This window comes from Chiloscyllium plagiosum, unplaced genomic scaffold (genome assembly GCF_037043375.1).
Source record: "Chiloscyllium plagiosum isolate Xiang-an unplaced genomic scaffold, Cpla_swu_hap1 HiC_scaffold_52, whole genome shotgun sequence".
Taxonomy (NCBI): domain Eukaryota; kingdom Metazoa; phylum Chordata; class Chondrichthyes; order Orectolobiformes; family Hemiscylliidae; genus Chiloscyllium; species Chiloscyllium plagiosum.
Window position 1 is genome coordinate 14,722,685 of NW_028270190.1, and position 21,555 is coordinate 14,744,239.

At 41.5% G+C, this 21,555-nt stretch overlaps 1 protein-coding gene across 1 annotated transcript; it reads right to left on the reverse strand.

Moving 5' to 3' along the window:
- Positions 1–4,664: 4,664 nt before the first annotated feature.
- Positions 4,665–12,387, reverse strand: LOC148134803 (putative G protein-coupled receptor 139). Its single transcript, XM_087985324.1, has 2 exons — positions 12,321–12,387; positions 4,665–5,527 (listed from the first exon to the last, which is right to left on the reverse strand). The coding sequence occupies exons 1-2, from the start codon at positions 12,385–12,387 to the stop codon at positions 4,665–4,667; spliced, it is 930 nt and encodes a 309-aa protein (XP_087841450.1).
- Between the last annotated feature and the right edge of the window lie 9,168 nt (positions 12,388–21,555).

Genomic DNA, 21,555 nt, shown 5'->3' on the forward strand with positions numbered 1-21,555 from the left:
TCCAACATCAGCCGACTATCTATCTGGAGTTTGCACATTCTCCCTGTGTCTGTATGGGCTTCCTCTGGGTGGTTCTGTTTCCTCTCACAGTCCAAACGTGTGCAGATTCGGCGAATTGGCCATGCGAAATTGTGCGCAATTTTCAGGGAAGCGTAAGTTACGTGTGTTAGTCAGGGCAAATATAGTGCTGGAGAATGGTTCTCGATGGGTTACTCTTTGTAAGATTTTTGTGGACATGTTTGAGCAAATGTCCTGTTTGCACGTGGTAAGGAGTCTATGGTTCTATTTTAGAGTCAGTTTAACAGCAAGATCAATCTCGTTACAAACAGATATAGTCACATCCGTTCAGTCAGCAATCTCGAAGTTTCCCGTGAGCTCAGTCGACTGGATGGATTATTTATACTGCAGAGGGTCTCCAGCATCTATCACCACACTGATTGTTATTGCCTCGAGTGTCAATTTCCAGATTTCGCCACAGAGCTGAGGTGTGGTGAGCCACCAGTTAAATGGACCGCCAGCCGTTATTCGCAAATGAGAGAACAGCTGTATCTTCATCACCTACTATGGTGACAGCATGCGTCTGACTGAAACAGATAACATTGCAATGAACTGGAACAGACATGATTGGCATTCACGAGGAAACTCCAACCTGGAAAAGCAGCCATGACAATTCAATACACGAGAGATACTGCATTTATCTGCCATCCATATGAATCTGCGAGTGATGAAAGAGGCATTTACCAAACCCCATCCTATCCAACAGATTCTTAGCTTATCTGAAAGTAGATCTAATTCACTCCTGATAAAAGCGAGGAAAGTGTGAGAGAGGCAAAGCAACAAAGTTTAAAGGTGCGGTTTATCTGGTCTGCAGAACAAGCTACACAAAGTCTTGGGGGAGATGGAGCATTAATGCATTATTACGAACAGTGTGGTTGTCTTCAATTGGAGGTAAATAGGTCGTAATCGTGTATGACTCAAATTGCTTGCACGAGTAAAGAACTGAACGAAAATATGCCCCGGAATGGGTGTTTCAAAAATTCATACTTTCATGTTGACAAATATTATGAATATCGAATAAATTGCAGAAATGATGAGGTTGACATGTAAAGAGGAACCGATTCCACCAGAAGTAGGGACTGAGACGAAATAAGGATAAATAAACAATGAAAAGGAAGTAGAGGTTCAGATATTTTATGGACTAGTGAGAAGATTAAAACAGAAAGAAGTGTCACGGATGGAAAGTGAGATTCAATCAGATCAAAATACAATGATACACAGAAAGGAAGCAAAGTCAGCGATAAAGATGAAATATTGAATGAATGTGTATCAAAGTAGAAATGTGTTTGGATGAAATAAGAGAATGAATTTGAAAATGAGAGCCCAGGAGAGACAAAAACTAGGTTGGCTTGAAGCTCTAGATCCAGTAACTTAAAAAATAATGATCAGGATATGGAGAAAATGCAGCAGAAATAGAAATAGGGGTATTTTTGTGTTGAAGGAACCTGCGTTTACTGGAGAAGGTAACAAAGAGTCTGAGGGCTGTAAGGGCTCCAGGGCATTGCAGTAGTTGTGACAGTTTTAAGGGATGTAGAAACTTAGAGAGGCAGGGAGACACTAAGTGACTGTTGAGGTTTACTGTGATTGCGCCTATGGAAATGTTAGACGGATGGAGTGCTTCTGGATAGACAGATGCAGGAAGAAGAGCCTTCGTAGTTGCTGGCGAAAGTTAGAGTTTTACAGATTGTTGCATAGTTAGAGTAGATTTCACTGACATGATATACCAGAGGAGCTGGATTAGGTGATCGTGATGAAGGGATTGTTCCAAGCGCTGGAAGATTTTACATGGATCATGCATAATGTTCTGTTTGGACTATTCCTTGAAAAATTCACCTTTATATTTTCAGAGAAGAGACACGCTTTGGAGTCTGGAGGCAGAACTGTGCAATACTGTAGCACCTGGATCCTGAAAGACTCCTGAAGAATGCTGGGCTGTTGGAAGTTATGGAAAAACATTATGGAGTTGGAGCGATGGAAGAAAGATGCACAAAAACGGAGGATTGCAGGATTTGGAACAGATTGCAGATATGGGATTGAATGAGGCTACAGGGATTGAGTGAAAACAGATAGGATGTGCTGGAGCAGTTGGAAGACATTTCAGTTGGAGAGAAAACTGTGGGATTTAAAACGAAGTCTTGAATTTTCTGTTGAATAGAGGACAATACACATATACGGACGTTTATGAGAGATACAAATTGAGTTCTTGGTCGTTGTCTTTTCCTGAAGATGGTCAATTTCCGGGGTACTTTTAAGCTGAGAGAAGACAGGTTTGAAAAGGACTTAGGAGTAAACTTTTTCTGACATAGTTGGTTTGCGGGTGGAATGACCTCAAGACGAAATGGCTAATGTGAGGACAATTACTACGTTTAAGAGACATTAAGCGTGGACTGCTTGGACCGAAAGGCTTCTTTCCATGCCGAGCGCTTCGATGATTCTATGACATCACTTGCGGCATAACGTTACCTCAAAGTCTGGGAGGACCGTGAGAATATCATTTTAACATAGAGAAACGGAAGCTTCTAACAGATGATTCAAACGTCGATGAAGCAGTAAGGATAAGGATACTGTAAAGATTTGGAAGCATTCTGGGGATGGTGAAGCTGCAGAGTTCGTGACATTACAAGAGGACTAAGGAGAATATATATCGTGGGAAAGTTACAGCTGTCGGAGTAAATTGAGGGGGTACATAGCATTATGGTTTTGAAGACATTTGTAGATGCGGGTTGCTGGATCAGCTGGAAGAGGTGTCAGAGGCATGGGGTTGTTGGTGGCTACTGAGAAAGGTGTTTCGAAGGATTCCATGTGTTTTAGAATCAAATGAGTTGGTACAGAAAAGGGCATTAGCATGTCTGGAGGATGCAACTAAGATTGAAATTACAGCGAGGGCTTTGGAAGTTAAAGGAAATATGGAAGATTGCAGCAGCTCGGGGATGTTTGATAGATGGTGAGGTGTGGAAGAAACTGGAGGGACTTCCGGAAATATGAGGATGGCAGAAAAAGGAGGTTCTATAGATGTGCACTGTTGCAGAGAGATTGAAACAACGGAAATGCTGCAGAAGTTTTGTTTTGATTTTTTTGATTGATGTAATTATTTGGTTGATTGATGAGAGTCTGATTGACTTTTTCAAGGAGGGGATCTTGTAGGTTTCAAGCATATGACCGAGATAGAAAGAACCACCTGGCCAGAGGAGATGAAACATACATTTGCATTGGTAACAGAGCAGCTGGTAGTACAGTCTAGTACGGAGTAGCCGTGGAAAATTGTCAAAATACAAGCAAAAATGAGCTTATTTAATTCAGCATAGGGAGAAACAGAAGCCTGGGTGCATGCAACAAGCAGACGGACAGCATTACGAATTGGGAACTGTGCGACTTCAGGAATCGGCAGCTGCAGTTTTGCTAACGATTAAAACCTTCATAAAATATGAAATGAGTGAGGACAAGGAGAGTTGTATTGTAGTAGTCGAGTCGGTGTACTGCACTGGAATGGGTAAAATCGTCAGGCTGACACAGGAATGGACATTCGTGACGTGGTATATTTGAAAGCGACAATGTTGATCATCGAACGTTTACCCTAGGCACAAGTGTGAATTGCCTGTAAATGCTTCATCCTGAACCCATTTACGGGGTGGATCATGGAATGAGAAATGACCCGTCAAAACAAGCGTGCGTGTTCATCAGACCTTGTTCTGAGCTTATGACTATTCAATCTTGTCCCCTGTTCAGGAACCAACTATTTCACGCCGAGCTCCTCACCTCGGTTTGTCAACATTGGACCATCACATCGCTTCACATCAAATTATCAGGACCTGACTTGTCAGACAGGAATGAAAAGCAGCAGGAGCAGAAAGAATTAGACTCACAAAATCTATTTCGCAATTAAGAAGATGTTTCGCACATTGCACATCATTTGCCTTCATAAAAAGGCGACACTCCTGAACGGACGTGAGGAGCCGGATATCGAACCAGTGGAGGTGGATGAGAGCTTATCAATCCTACTACATTTTCTGCACTACAGGAAACATGGTGGCTGCCCACTGCACCTGTTTACATCTGATCATCCAAAGGTTTGTTCTTGGGCCTTCTTCAGGCTTGCCATGCATGACTCGTCTTCTTAATTTCAGCTCCCCATTAATTTCAGTTCTACACAGAAACTGACCAATATCCATAGCTTAAGCAGGACAACAGATTAAGCATGGTGCAACATAATGATTTCGATGCAATTGATCAGCTCTGATCTCTCTGACTTACATAGTCGGCTCCAGGAGCTAAATGGCGCCATGCTCCGCAGATTTCTCACATTCATTTGTTCATCTCGGCCTCCCCATATGTCGTCTTGCACCTATAGTGCAGTTCTTTGGCGTGGAAGGATATTTGCTTCATTCCTGTCGCAAGGATTGATTTTGATTGGCTCTCTACTTTATAGTATCCAACAGCCACTGTCGACGTCGTTCTATTTTGTAATTTTATGTGAAGTAATCCCAATTGTTAACATCTCTTTAGCATTTATGTCTTCCTCCAATATATCGTTTGTAAACCCTGATCCACAAACTCTCGCAGTTTCAATATTGCTCTCATTTGTTTAGTTGGCATATTAGGTGAACATTTTATGTAAAAATAGCTTCCAATGGGTTCCTGAGCTTCTCGCGGAACCTCGGAAGTGATGCCACATAGACAATGGCGCTCGTGCAGCAATTCAAATTCCGCATCATATATGCAACTTGTTTAAAGATATACTCACCATCACTATCTAAAGGGTCATCAGCATCAAAGTAGTATAAAATATACCACAGCCACATAAATATGAAGCTGCCAGATATGGCGAATAGTAAAACCACACACTGCCTTCTACTCTCCATCTCTCGATCACTCGAAGTATCACCTTTACTCTGACACTTCAGTCCCTGACGAACACGACTGGCGACTACAATGTGTCTTACTGTCAGAGCATTGAGGAACAGAATTAAACCAAATGGAAGTATTGGGGTTAGAATCTTCTCAAAATTGTTAAAACCTCTCCACACAGGGTCATCATTATATGCATCGCTGTTTGAACAGTACCATGGTACATTATTAACGATCTTATAAGGTACAAATCTAAAATAGATAGGAATATTTTTTAAACACAGCAGAGTGCCCGTTGTTGCCAAAACCACAGTTGCAGTTTTCTCAGTGCAGTATTTGGCTTTGAGTTTCTCACAACATATGGTGACATATCGATCAAAGGTGAATGCGATGGTGAACCAGACAGAACAGTCTATGACTACACGGCGCAGGGCATAGCGAACACTACACACAGGAGTGATGTCCAGGAACGATTTTGGGAAATAATCATTCTTGATTTTACTCAGTATAATCTCAATGATAACGACCAAAAGATCCACTGTTGCCATAGCCAGGAGATAGCGAGTGGTGCAGGTCGAGATTCCACATCTTCCCCGAGCCAGAATTGCAATTGTCACTAAATTGACTGGAAGAGAGAGAATGATAGAGAATATAAAAATATTTGGAAAAAACAAACAGTCATCATTTTGAGACTTTGAGGTAAGGCTTAGAGCTAATCAACACAAATGTGTGGAATATTGTGAGAACAACAATAATCGCAATTAACACACTTGTGACACACACTGTTCTTTCAGGTGAACGCAAATGCGGACATGACCATGAAGCAAACTGTTTAAACAGGAAATAATGCAGGTAAGACTTTGATAGAAAAACAACATCGCGAGTGGATCGTTAATATCCCACTGGATTCAGAACAATTCCCGTATATGTTATGGCCATTATTAAAATTGTGCCGGGGATCCAAGATGGCGGCGACCCAGCAAGTCTGAGTCTATAGTGCTCCTCCCAAGACTTGGGCAAAGTGGCTCACCCACCCCCACCACACTCACCAAATCATTTAAAATAGCTGTTTAATTTAATTAGTTGTTTAGTATTAAATTTAAACAATCTAATTTTCAGTAAAAACGACGAAAGGGAAGGGAGCCCGCAGCTCTCAGCACGTAGGAACCCCTCCCCACACTCTCCAGCTGCAGCAGAGGCATCCCCAGCCGCCCCGGGGGAATTACCTACGGTGGCGAGCCTTGTGGAAATCATCTCTAAACTGGATGCGAAGATCGACACTTTTGTTGAAGAGTCCCAAAGCCGATGGGGCTCACTCTCGGCCGTGCTGCAAAATCACGACCGAGACATTAAAGAAACCGAGCGCCGAGTCGGACGGGCGGAGCTAAAGGCTGCGACCTCCGAAACTACAGCGCCATCGGCCGTGGTTCGGGTTCGGACTCTATCAAGTAAAGTACGGATATTTTGACTCATGATCATAAAAAGATTAACGCAATCTTTAGAAAATTTTATTCTGATTTATATAAATCGCAGGATTATGAAGACAGGACTAGGAGGATGCAATAAGTTTTTAAAAAGTTGACCTTTCCTGGCCTAACTCCGGAACAGGTATCGGTCTTAAATGCTCCCCTAACAGTCCAAGAAATACTTGGCGCAATCAGGCAAATTCAGAGCGGTAAGGCACCTGGCCCAGATGGTTTTCAAGCTGAATTCTATAAAGAATTTAAAGAAATATTGTCTGGTCCACTTATGGACATGTATATATATGCATATAGTCAGGGCTGTCTCCCGCCTTCGCTGAAAGAGGCAACTATCTCTCTTAACCTAAAAAAAGGAAAGGATCCAGAAGATTGTACGTCATACAGACCAATATCCTTGCTAAATGTAGATTTTAAAATCCTTTCTAAAACGTTAGCATTGAGAATAGAAAGGGTACTGCCACATATCATAAAGGAGGATCAGAAGGGGTTTATTAGGGGCCGTAGATCATCCAATAATATTAGAAGGGTTTTGAATATGATTCAAGCCTGCCATCAGGAAAAGATACCAGGAGTAGTAGTTTCATTAGACGTGGAAAAGGCATTTGATAGGGTTGAATGGTCATATTTGTTTTACACATTGGAAAGGTTTGGCGTTGGAAAGGTGTTTACCAAATGGGTCTCAACATTGTCTCGTGATCCCAAAGCTGTTGTGGTTACCAATAGATTAGGATCGGATAGCTTCAGTGTGGGTATGGGCTGCCGTCAGGGATGTCCTCTCTCGCCATTGTTATTTACGCTCATAATTGAACCACTAGCAGAAGCTATATGGGCTGATCCAATATAACGGCCCCGAGGAATAGTACAGGTAAACATAAAATTACCCTTTATGCAGATTATGTTCTTCTATTCCTCAGTAATCCTCTGATGTCCGTACCTCGCTTAATCCAAGTTATTAATACATTTAGCGCATTCTCAGGCTATAACATTAATTTCTCAAAAATCGGAGGCTATGCCAATGGGTGGCCTTGTTATGATACCCAACTTAGTGGACGGATCCCATTTTCCCTTTCGTTGGTCCCTGGAGGGTTTCTTATATTTAGGCATTTTTATTACCCCAGTATTTGGTCAGTTATACAAGGCTAACTGTGCATTTACTGGAAAGGCTAAGGCAGGACTTCCAGCGATGGGGAGACCTTCCAATTTCCTTGCTGGGTAGAATAGCACTAAATAAAATGAATGTCCGGCCTTGTTTCCTATACCCTATGAGAATGCTTCCGGTGATGCTGCCGAGGCTGGGACTACGTAAATTATATGGCTGTTGGGTTCCTTTATCTGGAATCATAGACAGGCCCTCATTAAGCTGAAGAAGCTACAGCTTCCACAAGCAAGGGGGGCATTGGACTTCCCATATTTTAGGAAATATCAGTTAAATTCCCTCTTACGTTTCATAGCTGATTGGGTCTTGTCTGATCCACAATCAATCTGGCTGGACATCGAGGCTTCTCAAGTAAAATACCCACTTATTAACCTTTTATTTTCAGACAAGAGGAAAATCATTACGGATCACTGTAAAAACCCTATAATACTAAACACAATTAAAGCTTGGAATATAATGCGGCAAAATGAGGGCAACTCACATAAAACATCTCCTTATGCGCCGTTAGTGGGAGCATGGGGATTCTAACTGGGGTTTACAGATGCCACTTTTAAACTCTGGAGATCCAGGGGTATCTCATGTCTAGGGAACCTATTTAAAGATGGGTTCCTGATGTCTTTTGAACAGCTGCGTCAGAAAATTGGGATTACCTAATGGAGACCTCTATCGATACTTCCAAATTCGAGACTATACACAGAAGAAGACTACGTTATTAGATAGTCTTTATAAATCAGCTAGAGAATGTAGAGTACTACGACCAGTGGGGGTATCCTCGATCAGTACTATTTGTCATTTACTACATGATGAAGTATCAAGATATATGGACAATCTGCTTAAAACACGGGAACAGGAATTGGGACGAGAAATCTCTATAGAACGTGGACTGACATTTGGGAAAACGCCAGAAGAATCACCATCTGCAACAGAACTCAGGCTATCCAGCTGAAGATACTTTATAGGGCCCATATAGCACCGGAACGATTGGGAAAATTTAAGGCAGGAGCATCTCCAATGTGTCCCAAATGTAAAATAGAGGTAGGCAGTCTTGTACATTGCCTATGGACCTGTCATAAGATCCGTAGATACTGGACTAAAGTAGCAGGTACCCTGACAGAAATTTTAGGAACGGAAATTAAAGTGGACCCTGTATCTCTCCTTTTGGGCTTTTCGAAATTTCCCTCCCTGGGCATGCACGGGAAGAGACTATTTTCTATTCTCTCTTTCTGTGCAAGGAAAAAATATTTTGGTAAACTGGGTGGCTGAGGGCACTCCCGGACTTTCAAATTGGCACAGATTAATTATGGAATGCATTCCCCTTGACGTCCTTACAAATATGGTGCACCGAAAGACCGAATTATTTTATAAAATATGGCAGCCCTTCTTGAATTATATGAATACTGATATTTCGGCTATCCTAACAAGAGAATTTATTTAATTGAGATTACGAACCTGGCTGGTCCGGGGCCCCTTAGGAGAGGAATCCCGCACGAATAAGGGTTTTGTTACATTTGATGTTAACACATTCCGAGCATGTATCTCACTAACCAATTTCTATGTTATCCGCTGTTTTTTATCTCTTACTCTTATTTGAATAATGTAAGAGACTTAAATATACATTCTGGTTAGTTGTAGGTAAGATTAGTAGTTAGTTGAGTTTTGATTTTTTTTTCGTTCTCAGTATTTTTCTTTTGTTAGATTTTGGTTATTATATTTTTAAGATTTAATTGTATATCAATGTTTGTACTTGAGAGTTTTGTTTATTTTTGTAAACTTGTAAAAATGTTAAATTTCTAATAAAAATATCTATTTAAAAATCGTGGCAATTCCTAGAAATGGAGAGCATTCTTCGATGAGAACATTCCCTCAAATGTTTATACCCATTACACGTTAAACATTCTATATGATTTATGCCACTCAGGGCATAAATCACTGAAGGATTCCAATTTAAAAAATGTTTGCTGACACAATGGAAAGATAATGAAAATGTATTGGACAACTTCTGCTGGATAACAAAGAGAACTGTGCTTGGACCAACAAAAGTAATTACATACTTATGTGACGCTCAGTACACAGTATATAGTAAGGGATTCAACTCGTAAGTAATCTGGATAAACTGTTGAAGGTGTCTCTTATAATTGCAAGAGTCTGACATTACATCGAACATAGGACATAGAACAGTCGAGTACAATACCGACCATTACGCCCTCGAAGTTGTGCCAACCTTTTATCGTGCTCTAAGATGAAACTAACCTATATACCTACATTTCACTCTAATCAATGTATTGACCCAAGAACCCTTAAATATCCCTCATGTATCTGATATTACCACCGCTACTGTCAGTGTATTCCACACACCAACCACTATCTGAAACCCCGCTGAAACCTTCCGCCATCACCTTCAAATTGGCGCCGTCGTGATAGCTATTTCACTGGATCACTTCCTCTCTTCGTCATGTACACATCGATCAAGTCATCCATCAAACTTCTTCGCTACAGTGAGAAAAGCCCCAGTGCCCCTAACTATCTTCACAAGACATGTCTTCCGGTCTAAGCAGCATCCTGGTAAATCTCCTGTGTATAATTTCTAAGGCTTCCACATCCTTCCTATAATAAAGCGGTGAGAATTGAATACAATATTCCAAATGGGGTCTCACCAGGGCTTTATAGAACTGCATCCAAATGTCGCGATCCTTGAACTCAATCCACCGCTAATGAAAGGTATTATTAACAAATCTATTAACTTGAATGGCAACTTTGAAACGAAGGAGTTAGTCCAATTTGGAAACATTATATGTGCATCATTCAGAGAATAAAACGATGAAGTACAACGCAGTGAAATCTCTTCAAATTGTTTAGGCATTTGGGAGCTCGGCCTGTCCAGCATATGTGATCTTTGGAAATACTAGCATACACAAGAGTAGGTACTAAAAACGGGCTTTCCGAAACAGTTCAAAACGGAATATCATTTGCTCTAAGGCTGTGTAACTATCACTTGAAGTAGGAGGAATGAAAGCATTTTGTCACAAGAAAAATGAAACGAAAAGTGCCTGAATGTTGTAAAGAAAAACCAACAGCAGTTATTTCTGGAAAAGCCCAGGCGGTCTGGCTACATCTGTAGAGGGAGATCAGAGTTAACCTTTCACATTCAGTTACCCTTCATCAGAATTGAGGAGTGCGGATGTTGATCATGAAGCATACTGAATGGCAGGATATGTTGGTAAGGTTGGAAGAGCAGGAATGGAGTTGGAGCTCAGTGAAGCATGAAGATAGTCAGAGCCCTGTTCATTCAAACACCATGTTTTATGTTCTGAAAACCGTCACATCAATTTTCGACATGAAGAATCATGCATAATTTATTCTGTAATAAGTGGTATCATTCGTGGCTTAATGGTTACCAGGTCTTTGAACAGGAAATTAGGTCACACAGCATCACGACCAAAATGTGACTGTGCTCAGTGTCCGTACAATGTGGTGCACCAAATCGATGCGAACAAATGCCGAAGGATTGTCCACTAAACATACAGTCACTGGGATCAAGGATCATAAACCATTCAGGCACACAGCTTGACAGTTAATGATCCTCAAATTAAAGTGGTGTGGTAAACTAGCGCATTATCAGTTGTGAGGCATGCTGTTCTGATGCAGCTGATGATAATGCTTAAAACGTCGGTCCTTAGAGCCAGAACTGTCTGAATAGATCACAGGTTTTATTTTTCATTTTCGGTTTTACTGTCGAATCAGTCAGCGGGTGTCCTCACAATAGGCTGGCAATGCACGTTCAACAATATAACACAACGGACCCTTCCACAACAACAACAACAACAAAATACGCTTTGCAAGTACCCTTTTCTTGAAATGAACACAATGTAACTGTTCGGGGAAATTCTCAACACATATACAATGCAATGTCCCATTCAATGCCCAATGGTCTTTGTCGCGTCAAATTCTACAGATATTACAGACACCTTCACCAATTTTTATAGAATTCTTCGGATTTGAATCATTTCCTACAGACTGTGAACTAAGCATCGCGTAAGTATATTATCACCATCGTGGAAACAAACACTACAACCTCAGTGAAGACTCAATGCCGTTTACATGCTGAAGCGTTTTGTTCATCTGATGTGTTCACAAAAGAGTACCATTTTGTAAACGTTACTCAAAAACCCAATGCTATTTTCCACTGTCATCCACTGAAGTCCTGAATTGGGCTGCAATTAAATGAGCAAACGCTCCTTCTCCTTCTATTTTTAACAGTGTCGAATGTGTAGTCTTAGCAAATATCAATTCTGCTGTTAAGAACCTCGTCTCACTGCCTGGCCATGACTTTGTTTGAATGATCCTGTTTATCTCCTTATATGTACTTTCTAAATCTCAAGAAAACAAATAATGGAACAGCCATCTTCTTACTTAAATTCTCCAGATTTTGAACTTTTTTCTTTTTTATGATTTTTGTTGCATGAATCTGTTCGAAATATATTTCTCAGCCATCAGGAACTCAAAGACACAATCAAAAGTTTTGCTCAGTGCAATCACTGTACGCTTCCTCGTCGTCCTTGCAATAATATTTGCTTATTTTATTTGATTGACTGCTGATAGATTAAGCATTACAACCGTAACTTTGGAGAGCTTGAAACAGTTGAAGCAACAGAAAATAAGCACAGAAATAGCCCAGGGACATCTGAAATGATACGATGTTTCAAGAAACGTTATTATTCATAGGGTAATGCTACAGACTACGTTATACACAATTGACAGGATGGAAGTTCATTACAACATACCGGGAAAACCAATTGCGCCTAGAACAACGTAGAAAATTTTCCTCACTGTTTGAATTGGAAGATGCATGTTGAGTTTGAATGGACTTGTGCCTTTCTTCTGCAGACAATCCCGCTAACTTTGATTCTGAGATGGGCGATTTGCAAGGCCTTAAGTTTATACCAGTTAGCAGCTCCGCAGGGATATTAGTGTTGCAATGTTCAAGTGTTGTTTGTCTTGAAAACCTGGTTAAAAAAAGCATATGAGAGCAGATGAGATAATTCCCTCGATGTTGGAATATGTTTACTGAGAGGAGTAAATTCTAGGAAAAAAATAAACCCTTCACGAATGGATAACATTGGTCCCATAATGTAACTAACCAGAAATGGAAGTGATGTTAAAAAATGCTAATGTCCCTTTGCACACTTGCATTTCGAAGTCGGAACAACGTATTGTATCAGTGATAATCTTCACACAATGACAATTGAATGAGTGAATTTCTACCATCAGAGAGACGCGTGAGGCTCTTTACTGAATTCAGGAGCGTCACGGCTCTCTTTAGCTGTCGAGAGTCAATTGAATATTTCAGAAAGTCACAGTCAGCAGGAAAGAATGCACGGTCTTATTCAGACTTGTGTTTGGCAACTCAACCAAATTCTCCCCCGCGAACCCTACCACACACACCCCTCCCCCCCCCCCCCCCCCCTCACCTTTCCAACATGAACTTGCTACCTTCTCTTTACGTTTATGGCTCACTTCAAAGTGATTCTATATAGCTTCGCCTGAAAATTATCTGGAAATTCATTCTGAATTCTCAGCATGTGATTCCACAATATCAGCTTTCCATCATATCGCTGTTGACTCTTGCTAATCTTTGCAAGACCTCTGCCTTAAAAAATTGAAAGGAAGAACTTAACTAGAGTCGGAAAATCCAGAATCTGTGTGGGTAAATTGAACGCCTCGCAGAGGAAATTACACGCTGATCAGAGGTATTCACAGGCTTCTACCAGCAGCCAGTTTGTGGCGAAGATAACAAATCAGGAGACAGGAAAAGCATACATGGAAATAAAATATCACAATAATCATAGGTAGCTTGAACGTGCAGGTGGAGCACAAAAATCAGTTTGCTCGCCAATCTAAAGATAATGTATTTGTGGAGTAAATATGTGTCTACGCCTGGAAAACCTTTTGGTAGAAACTGTAGAAAAGACGGAAATCACGATTTGGCATGAGAAATATCAAATTAGGAATACAGCTAAAGGAGCACAGATTGTGTAGTGGCCATAAGATGATCGAATTCAGTCTGAGACAGGGAAAGGTCTCCGATATAACAGTATTACATTTGAGTGAACACATCTTCGAATACATCACTGAGAAGACAATCGTAGTTGTTTGGAAGAGAAGCTCTGCAGAAATGAAATGGAGAGAAGAGCTGTATTGGCATGCAATTGTGTAATAAATTTTGATAAACTAATACGAAGGAAGAAGAAACAAACTAAGGTCAGGACAAGTCAATCATATCACACAAAGGAAGTCAAGGGCAGTAATAACAAATGAAGAAGTACACGTAGTGTTAGAGATTAGTGGGAAGTTAGGCAATTGTGAAGCTTTCAAAACCAGTAGAGAGTAACGGAATAGCAAAACAGACAGAATAACATGATAAGTGAGCAAATGCTGCTTTCTAGTGGAAAAGAGAATTCCAAGAGTATTAGATACCTGAAAGGAAAGTTACAGAGTGATGAGAGTGAGCTACTAGCAATTGAGGCTGAGCACATCATCATGGGGCAAAAGAAACAGCAGAAGAAATGAACGGGCATATTGAGTTAGTTTTCATGGTGGAAGACTCCAGCAGCAAGAATCTGAGAGAGCTGGCCTGTGTGCAGGTTATCACTAAAGAGACAGTTCTTGTCAGCTTAAATGTCTGAAGGAGAATAAATTCCCATAACTGGACGGAATGAATTACAGAGTTCTACACAAGACAGCTAATGAAGTTGCTGAGGCATTGCTGGCGATGTATTAGGAGTCGGTGAAGTGGAGGAGAGTGCTAGATGATTTGAAAATGACTAATGTAACAGCCTTGTTTATGAAGGAACGTCACTAGAAGGCAGAAACTGATGTCGGGTAGCCTGACCTTGAGTTGCTAACGTTTTGGAGCCTCTTCTTAAGAATAAGATGGGGAGAACTTGAAAGAGACGAGTGAAATGTCGCTAAGCTGTTACTTGGATGATTGGGTGAATCTCCAACAATGCATAAATAATTTCCACAGAATCCATTTCGAATCAGGTCTCCATGATTGCCAACACTTCCAGGAAAACTCATTGCCACCACGATTGATTGTACAATTTCGACAAGTTGTACCAAATTTAAGGTACACTGCAAAAAGTCATCACGGTTCCTCAGCCTGCATATTCTAAAATGAAAGCCACTATGCTCTCCAGGGGCAGCGACTCTGTTACTTGAAAATATCACGAATACGAATTCTCCACCTTACTCAAAATCCTTACTTTTTATTATTATGTCGCTCCTTCACTTTTGCTGTGGCAACATCTGGGAAGCTTTCCCGTGAGAACAATGTGGTTTTCTGTACTCCACTTGGATAGACAATTTTATAAAGACTACTCTCACCATTACATATTGCAGGCAACTAGCGACAGGCAATAAATCCTGGGCCCACCACTGATGTCATATCACAGTCACCATTCAACTACCATGACTATTGAGGAAGAACTGGCCGTTTTTTTTAATGTCTGGGATGCTTATTTAGACTGCGATTGATAACAGCGAAGGGCCGTTGTGTTGGTGAGGGCATGTTGACATTTGGCAGTTCATGAGTGTTGGGTGATAACGTTTGGATTTGGCAATGCTGTGTGGCTCTGAACGTGCTTGGGAACGTCGAGATTGGTCATCGTAGAGCTCTAATATTTTGAAGCCTAATGATCTCAGTACATAATTTGCGCACATAAGTAAACTACCTGAACTTTGAAAAATAAAGTAACTTAAACTTTAAAGACTCAGTCATTTGACGGTTATGTTCTCAAACCTTCGACAAAACTTCACATATGTAAGCATTATCTTTCCGTGCTGTATGTCAGCTGCTATGGTGCCCTGGTGCACCTCTTTGTCCTATGCACTGACAATTCACCTGCTAAAACATAGTAACTTGTGATTAAGGATCCGCCTCTGCCAAGTATTGCTCAATAACGAATATTCAATAGAACAGAACGCCTACTCTATGGAAGCAATTTATTCAGCCCAAGAAGTCCACATCGATCCTCCGAAGAGCATCCCACCACATCTATTCCGCTAGTATTTCACTTACATTTCCCAAAGTTAACCCAGTTAATCGACAAATCCATGAAGACTAACGACAGTTAATCATTGAAATCTAGCCAACTTGAACAACTGTAGAGTGAAGCAGGAAACCGGATGAATCACCAGAAATTCTCAACGACACAGCGGAACGTGTGTAACATTTGTGGTGTGTCAGATAATTCACAGAAATCTGAGTGACAAAGTACACATGCACTTGGAAAGATTGGATTTGATTAGAATTAGTTTGCATGTCTTTATCCATGGGAGATCATGTGTCACAAATATGTAAGAGTTCCTTGTTGAAGTTTCTCTGAAGATCCACAGTGGCTTGGCAGGAGTTATAATCTAGGGATTTTTATAAGGCATCTGATATAATTCCACATATTAGGACGTTATGTAAAGTCAGTTTGCAAGGAAATCATGTCGAGCTAGAAAATTGGATAAACAATTAGCTGAATGGAACATAGCAGAGGGTGATCGTGGAAGGATGCTTGGCAGACTGGAGGCCCGTGCCTCGTGGATTATCTCAATCGTGGGTGCTGGGACCATTGCTGTTTGTTCTGTAAATCGGTGAGTTGGATGAAGATGTGCAAGTCACTGAGTTTACTAATGACACTTAAAGAAGCAATACCGCGAACGGTAAGGAAGGTTGTCGTAAATTGCAGCAAGACCTTCATCACTTGTGATTCGGGAGATGCCAAATGTAGTTTACTGTACATAGTGTGAGGACTTGCATTTTTGAAAACACACAATGATGTAAAAGTTTCATGGTGAATGGCATGACCATAACGATTGTAGTGGAATAGAGGGACCTTGGAGTTCAGGTCCAGAGTTTTCTGAAAGTGGCTTCACAGGTATCCAGCGCAGTGAAGAAGGATTTTGGAACACTGGCTTCCATTCGTCAAGACATTGAGACAGACGTTGAGAAGTTTAGTTAATTTGTGCAGGGCGTTGGTGAGGGTTCACTTCGAGTATTGTGTTCAGTTGTGCTCACCTTGCTAGAGGAAGCATGTTATTAATGCAGAACAAACGTCGAAGTTGCCAGGACTCAACGGTCTGAATTATAACGGGAGGTTGGACAAGGTGCACTTTTTTTCTTTCGTCCGTTGGAGACTCATGGGGGCTTTATCCAAGTGTGTAGGACACGGTGGCACAGTGGTGAGCAGTGCTGCCTCACAGCGCCAGAGACCAGGCTTCAATTCCCGCCTCGTGCAACTGACTGTGTGGAGTTTCCACATTCTCCCCGTGTCTGCGCTGGTTTCCACCGCGTGCTTCAGTGTCCTCGCACATTTCAAAGATTGGCCATGCTAAAATGCCTGTAGTTTTAGGTGACAGGGTCAATGTAGGGAAATGGGCCTGGGCAGGTTGCTCTTCGGAGGGTCTGTGTGGACTTGTTGGGCCGAACGGCCGGTTTCCACACTGTAAAAAATGTAAATGTATAAGATCATGAGAGGCATGGAGAGGATGAATACACTCAGCTACCCCCCCCCCCCTCCCCGCCCCCCATGATTGTAGAAACAAAGACTAAAGAGCAACAGATTAAGTTTAAAGTGGAAAAATTAAAAGAGAACCTGTGGGGCAACTTCTTTTTCCAGTGCATTTGCAAAGTCCTGCGAGCAGAAGTAGTTGAGCTGATATCATTTAAAAAACTTAAAGGTCGTTTTCTTTATAACTTGTAAAATACTGTATTTTCTTGGAATTGTGTGCGACTTCGTTCTGAACGAAGATATAATTCCTCATGGCCATGGAATAAATGGTTGTTAATTCCTCAAATCTCCTCTCCTCACTCATTAATATCTTTTTTTTCCCAACAATGGTATGGGACAAGCAGGGGAGATCGCGATAAGCGCACTTTTACTGTTAGTTACGTTGGTGTGGAGTTGATGATATCTGCAGAGTAACAAGTTGTGAAACTACAAATCTAGGAATACGTTCGAAATTCATGTCCAAACCTTTCATATAGATGACAAGAAGTGATGATACAAAAACCAATCCTTCTAGAACACGACTGCACACAGCCAGCCAGTGCCAAACAACAACCATCTATGACTACTCTTTATTTCTATCTTCAGGCCAGTTTTGCATCCAAATGGTCACCTTACTTTGGATCATATGTGATTTAATCCTGCTATACGATCGGCATGTGGAATCTTGGCAAACGCTTTGCTGAAGGCAAGAAAGAAAAATATAGTATTCTGCCTTCATCAATATTCTGAGTCACTTCTTCAAAACACTGCTTCACATTGTGAAGGAGCAAAAATGATCCTTAGGACAGTGATATGCGCTTCTTCGCAGATATGGCAGTTCAAGGAGAGTTTACCGCTTACTAAGGATTATATCTTCAATAAATGCTGCTGGTTGCGATTCCTGTCAGAGCGGATGGATCGGTTGGAGAGATAGAAGCAATAAGGAATTTGCAACTGCAACAGTATATGATGGGTGGCAGTTATAAGAAGGGGGGAAAGTCTCAGATACAGTCACATAGATGGGTTAAATCCAGAAAACGTAAGAAAGGTTGGCTGTTAGTTCAGGAGTCTTCTGTGACTATCCCCATTTAAAACAAGTATGCAAATTCGAAAATTGTAGAGACTGATGAATTCTCGGGGAACATAGCACGAACAGCCAAGTTTCTGCTATGAGATTAGCTCTAATGCAATGAGGGATACGTCGGGTTCCAAGAGATCAACTGTGTTAGGGCTCTGTCTAGTCCGAGGTACAGACAGACGTTTCTGTGACCAGCAGCATGAAATCAGAATGGTGCGTTGCAACTCTGGTGCCAGGATCAAGGATGTCTCAGAGAGGGTGCAGAATGTTCTCAAGGCGGAGAGGGGGCAGCAAGAGGTCACTGTCCACATCGGAACCAACGATATAGGAAGGGAAAACCTTCACATTCTGAAGGGATATTACAGAAAGGTAGGCAGGTATTTAAAAAGAAGATCCTCGACAATAGTAATATCTGGATTCCTCTGGGTGCTACGAGCTAGTGAGGGCAGAAATACGAGTATACAGCAGATGAATGCATGAATCGGAGAAGGACTAACATTTGTGGATCATTGGTACGTCTATTGGCGTAGAAGTGACCTGTACATGAGGGACTGATTGTATCTAAATTGGAAGGGGACTGATATACTTGAAGACAGATTTGCTAGAACTGCACTGGAGGATTTAAACTAGTAAGGTGGGGTGGGGCTAGGACTCAGGGAGATAGTGAGGAAAGAGATTAATCTGAGACTGGTAGAGTGAAGGACTAAAGCGAGTAAAACTGTCAGAGCAAGCAGGGAAAAGGTAGGACGAACAAATTAAACTGCATTTATTTAAATGCAAGGGGCCGAACAGGGAAGGCAGATGAACTCAGGGCATGGTGACGAACGTGGGACTGGGATATCATAGCAATTACAGAAACATGGTTTAGGGTTGTACAGGACTGGAAGCTTAACGTTCCAGGATACAAAGGCTACAGGAAGGAGAGAAAGGGAGGCAAGAGAGGAGGGGAATTGATGTTTTGAAAAGGGATACCATTACAGCTGGTACTGAGGGACGATATTCCCTGAAATACATCCTGCAAATTTATTTGTGTGGAACTGAGGAATAAGAAAGGGATGCTCACCTTATTAGGATTGCATTATAGACTCCCCTATTCGTCAGAAGGAAATTGAGAAACAAATTTGTAAGATCTCAGCTATCTGTAAGAATAATAGGGAGGTTATGGTCGGGAATTTTATCTTTCTAAATATCGACTGGGGCTGCCATAGTGTTAAGGGTTGAGATGGAGAAGAATTTATTAAGCGTTCACAAGAAAATTTTCTGTTTCAGTATGTGGATGTACATAGTAGAGAAGGTGCAAACATTGAACTACTCTTGGGAAATACGTAAGGGTAGGCGACAGGCTTCAGTGGGGGAGAAATTTGAAGCCAGGGACCATAACTCTATTAGGGTTAAAATACTGATGGAAAAGGAAAAAACAGATCTGAAAGTTGAATTCTAAGTTAGAAAAAGGCCAATTTCGATGGTGTTCGGCAAAATCTTTCGAAAGCTGATTGGGGGCAGATATTGACAGGTAAAGGGACGGTTGGAAAATGGGAAGCCTTCAAAAATGAGATGAAGAGAATCCAGCGAAAGTATGTTCCTGTTAGGGTGAGAGGAAAGGCCGGTGTGTATATGGAATGCTGGATGACCAAAGAAATTGAGGGTTAGTTGATAAAAAGAAGGAAGTTTATGTCAGGTGTAGACAAGATAGATCGATTGAATCCATATGAGAGTAGAAAGGCAGTAGGTTTATACTTAAGAGGGAAATCAGGAGGGAAAAAAGGGGACATGAGATAGCTTTGGCCAATAGAATTACGGAAATTGCAAAGGGTTATTACAAACATATTAAGGACAAAAGAGCAATTAGGGAGAGAATTAGGCCTCTTAAAGATCAGCAATACGGCCGTTGCATGGAACCGCAGTAAATGTGAGATACCAAATGAATATTTTGCATCAGTATTTACTGTGGTAAAGGGCATGGGAGATCCAAAATGTAGGAATATAGATGGTGACATCTTGAAGAAATGCCCATATTGCAGAGGAGGAAGTTTTGGATGTCTTGAAACGCATGAAGGTGATTAAATCCCCAAGGGCCTGATCAGGTGCAGCCGAGAACTATGTGGAAAGCTAGGGAAGTGATTACTGTGCCTTGTGCTGAGATATTTGTATCATCGACAGTCACAGGTGACGTGCCGGAAGACTGGAGGCTGGCTAACGTGGTGCCACTGTTTAAAAAGTGTGGTATGGACACGCCAGGGAACTATAGACCAGTGAGTCTGACGGTGGTGTGGGCACGTTGATGTAGGGAATCCTGAAGGAGAGGATGTACAATTATTTGGAAAGGCAAGGATTGATTAGGGGTGGTCAACATGGCTTTGTGCGTTGAAAAGTATGTTTCACAACCTGATTGGGCTTTTTGAAGAAGTAACAGATGATTCATGAGGGCAGAGCGGCAGAAGTGATCTATATGGACTTCAGTAAGGCATTCAGCAAGTTTCCCCATGAGCGACTGGTTGGCAAGGTTGGATCTCACTGAATAAAGAGAGAACGAGCCACCTAAGGGGCAAGTTTTTCATGCAGAGGGTGGTACGTGCATGGAAGGAGCTGCCAGAAGATGTGGCGCAGGCTGGTAAAATTTCAACATTTGAAAGATATTTGGATGGGAGTATGAATAGGACGAGTTTAGAAGGATATGGTCTCGGTGCTAGCAGGTAGGACGACATTGGGTTAAGATATCTGGTTGGCATGGACAGGTGGGACCAAAGGGCCGATTTCTGTACTGTACTTCTCTTTGACTTTTTGACTGTAAGTGAAGCGTGATTTCCGACGCAAGAAATCATATTGACTGCAGTCCTTGTTTTTCGAACCTCATGAAAAATGTTCCCCTCAGAATCTCCTTCAATAATCGATCTATCACTGACGTCAGGCAGAGATGGCTGTCGTTCCCCACCATTTCCTTGCAACCTTTCGGAAATAATGGCACAGCATTACCTGTCCTCCAGTCTTCCAGCACCTCACCCGTGACTGTCGATAATACGGATATTTTGGCAAAGGATCCAGCAATGCCTTCCCTGGATTCCCACAAGCATCTGCGATACAGCTATTGCAGACCCGAAGACGTATCCAATTTTATGCCCAATGAACCGACTAACACTAAATCGTCTGTAATGTGGATTCTTCTCAAGACCTTACTATTAATTTCGCAACGTTCTAATAACTTCTATGCCGTTCTGCACATTAAAAAAATAAGTGAAATAATCATTTAGTGTCTTACCCATCTCCCGTAGTTCAGCACGTAGAAAGACTTGTTGATCCTTACACAGGCTATTGTCTCCATATTTACTGTTTTCCCCTCCTGTATTTGTACAATCTCTCTGCATTCTCTTTAACCTTATTTTGCATGGAAACCTTTTATCACCC

Bases quoted from the DNA above. Each gene is read 5' to 3' on its own strand.
- LOC148134803 (XM_087985324.1), bottom strand. From the start codon at position 12,387: ATGCATCTTCCAATTCAAACAGTGAGGAAAATTTTCTACGTTGTTCTA. The intron at 5,528-12,320 runs GTATGTTGTAAT...TCTCTCTTCCAG, and splicing joins AGGCGCAATTGGTTTTCCCG to TCAATTTAGTGACAATTGCA.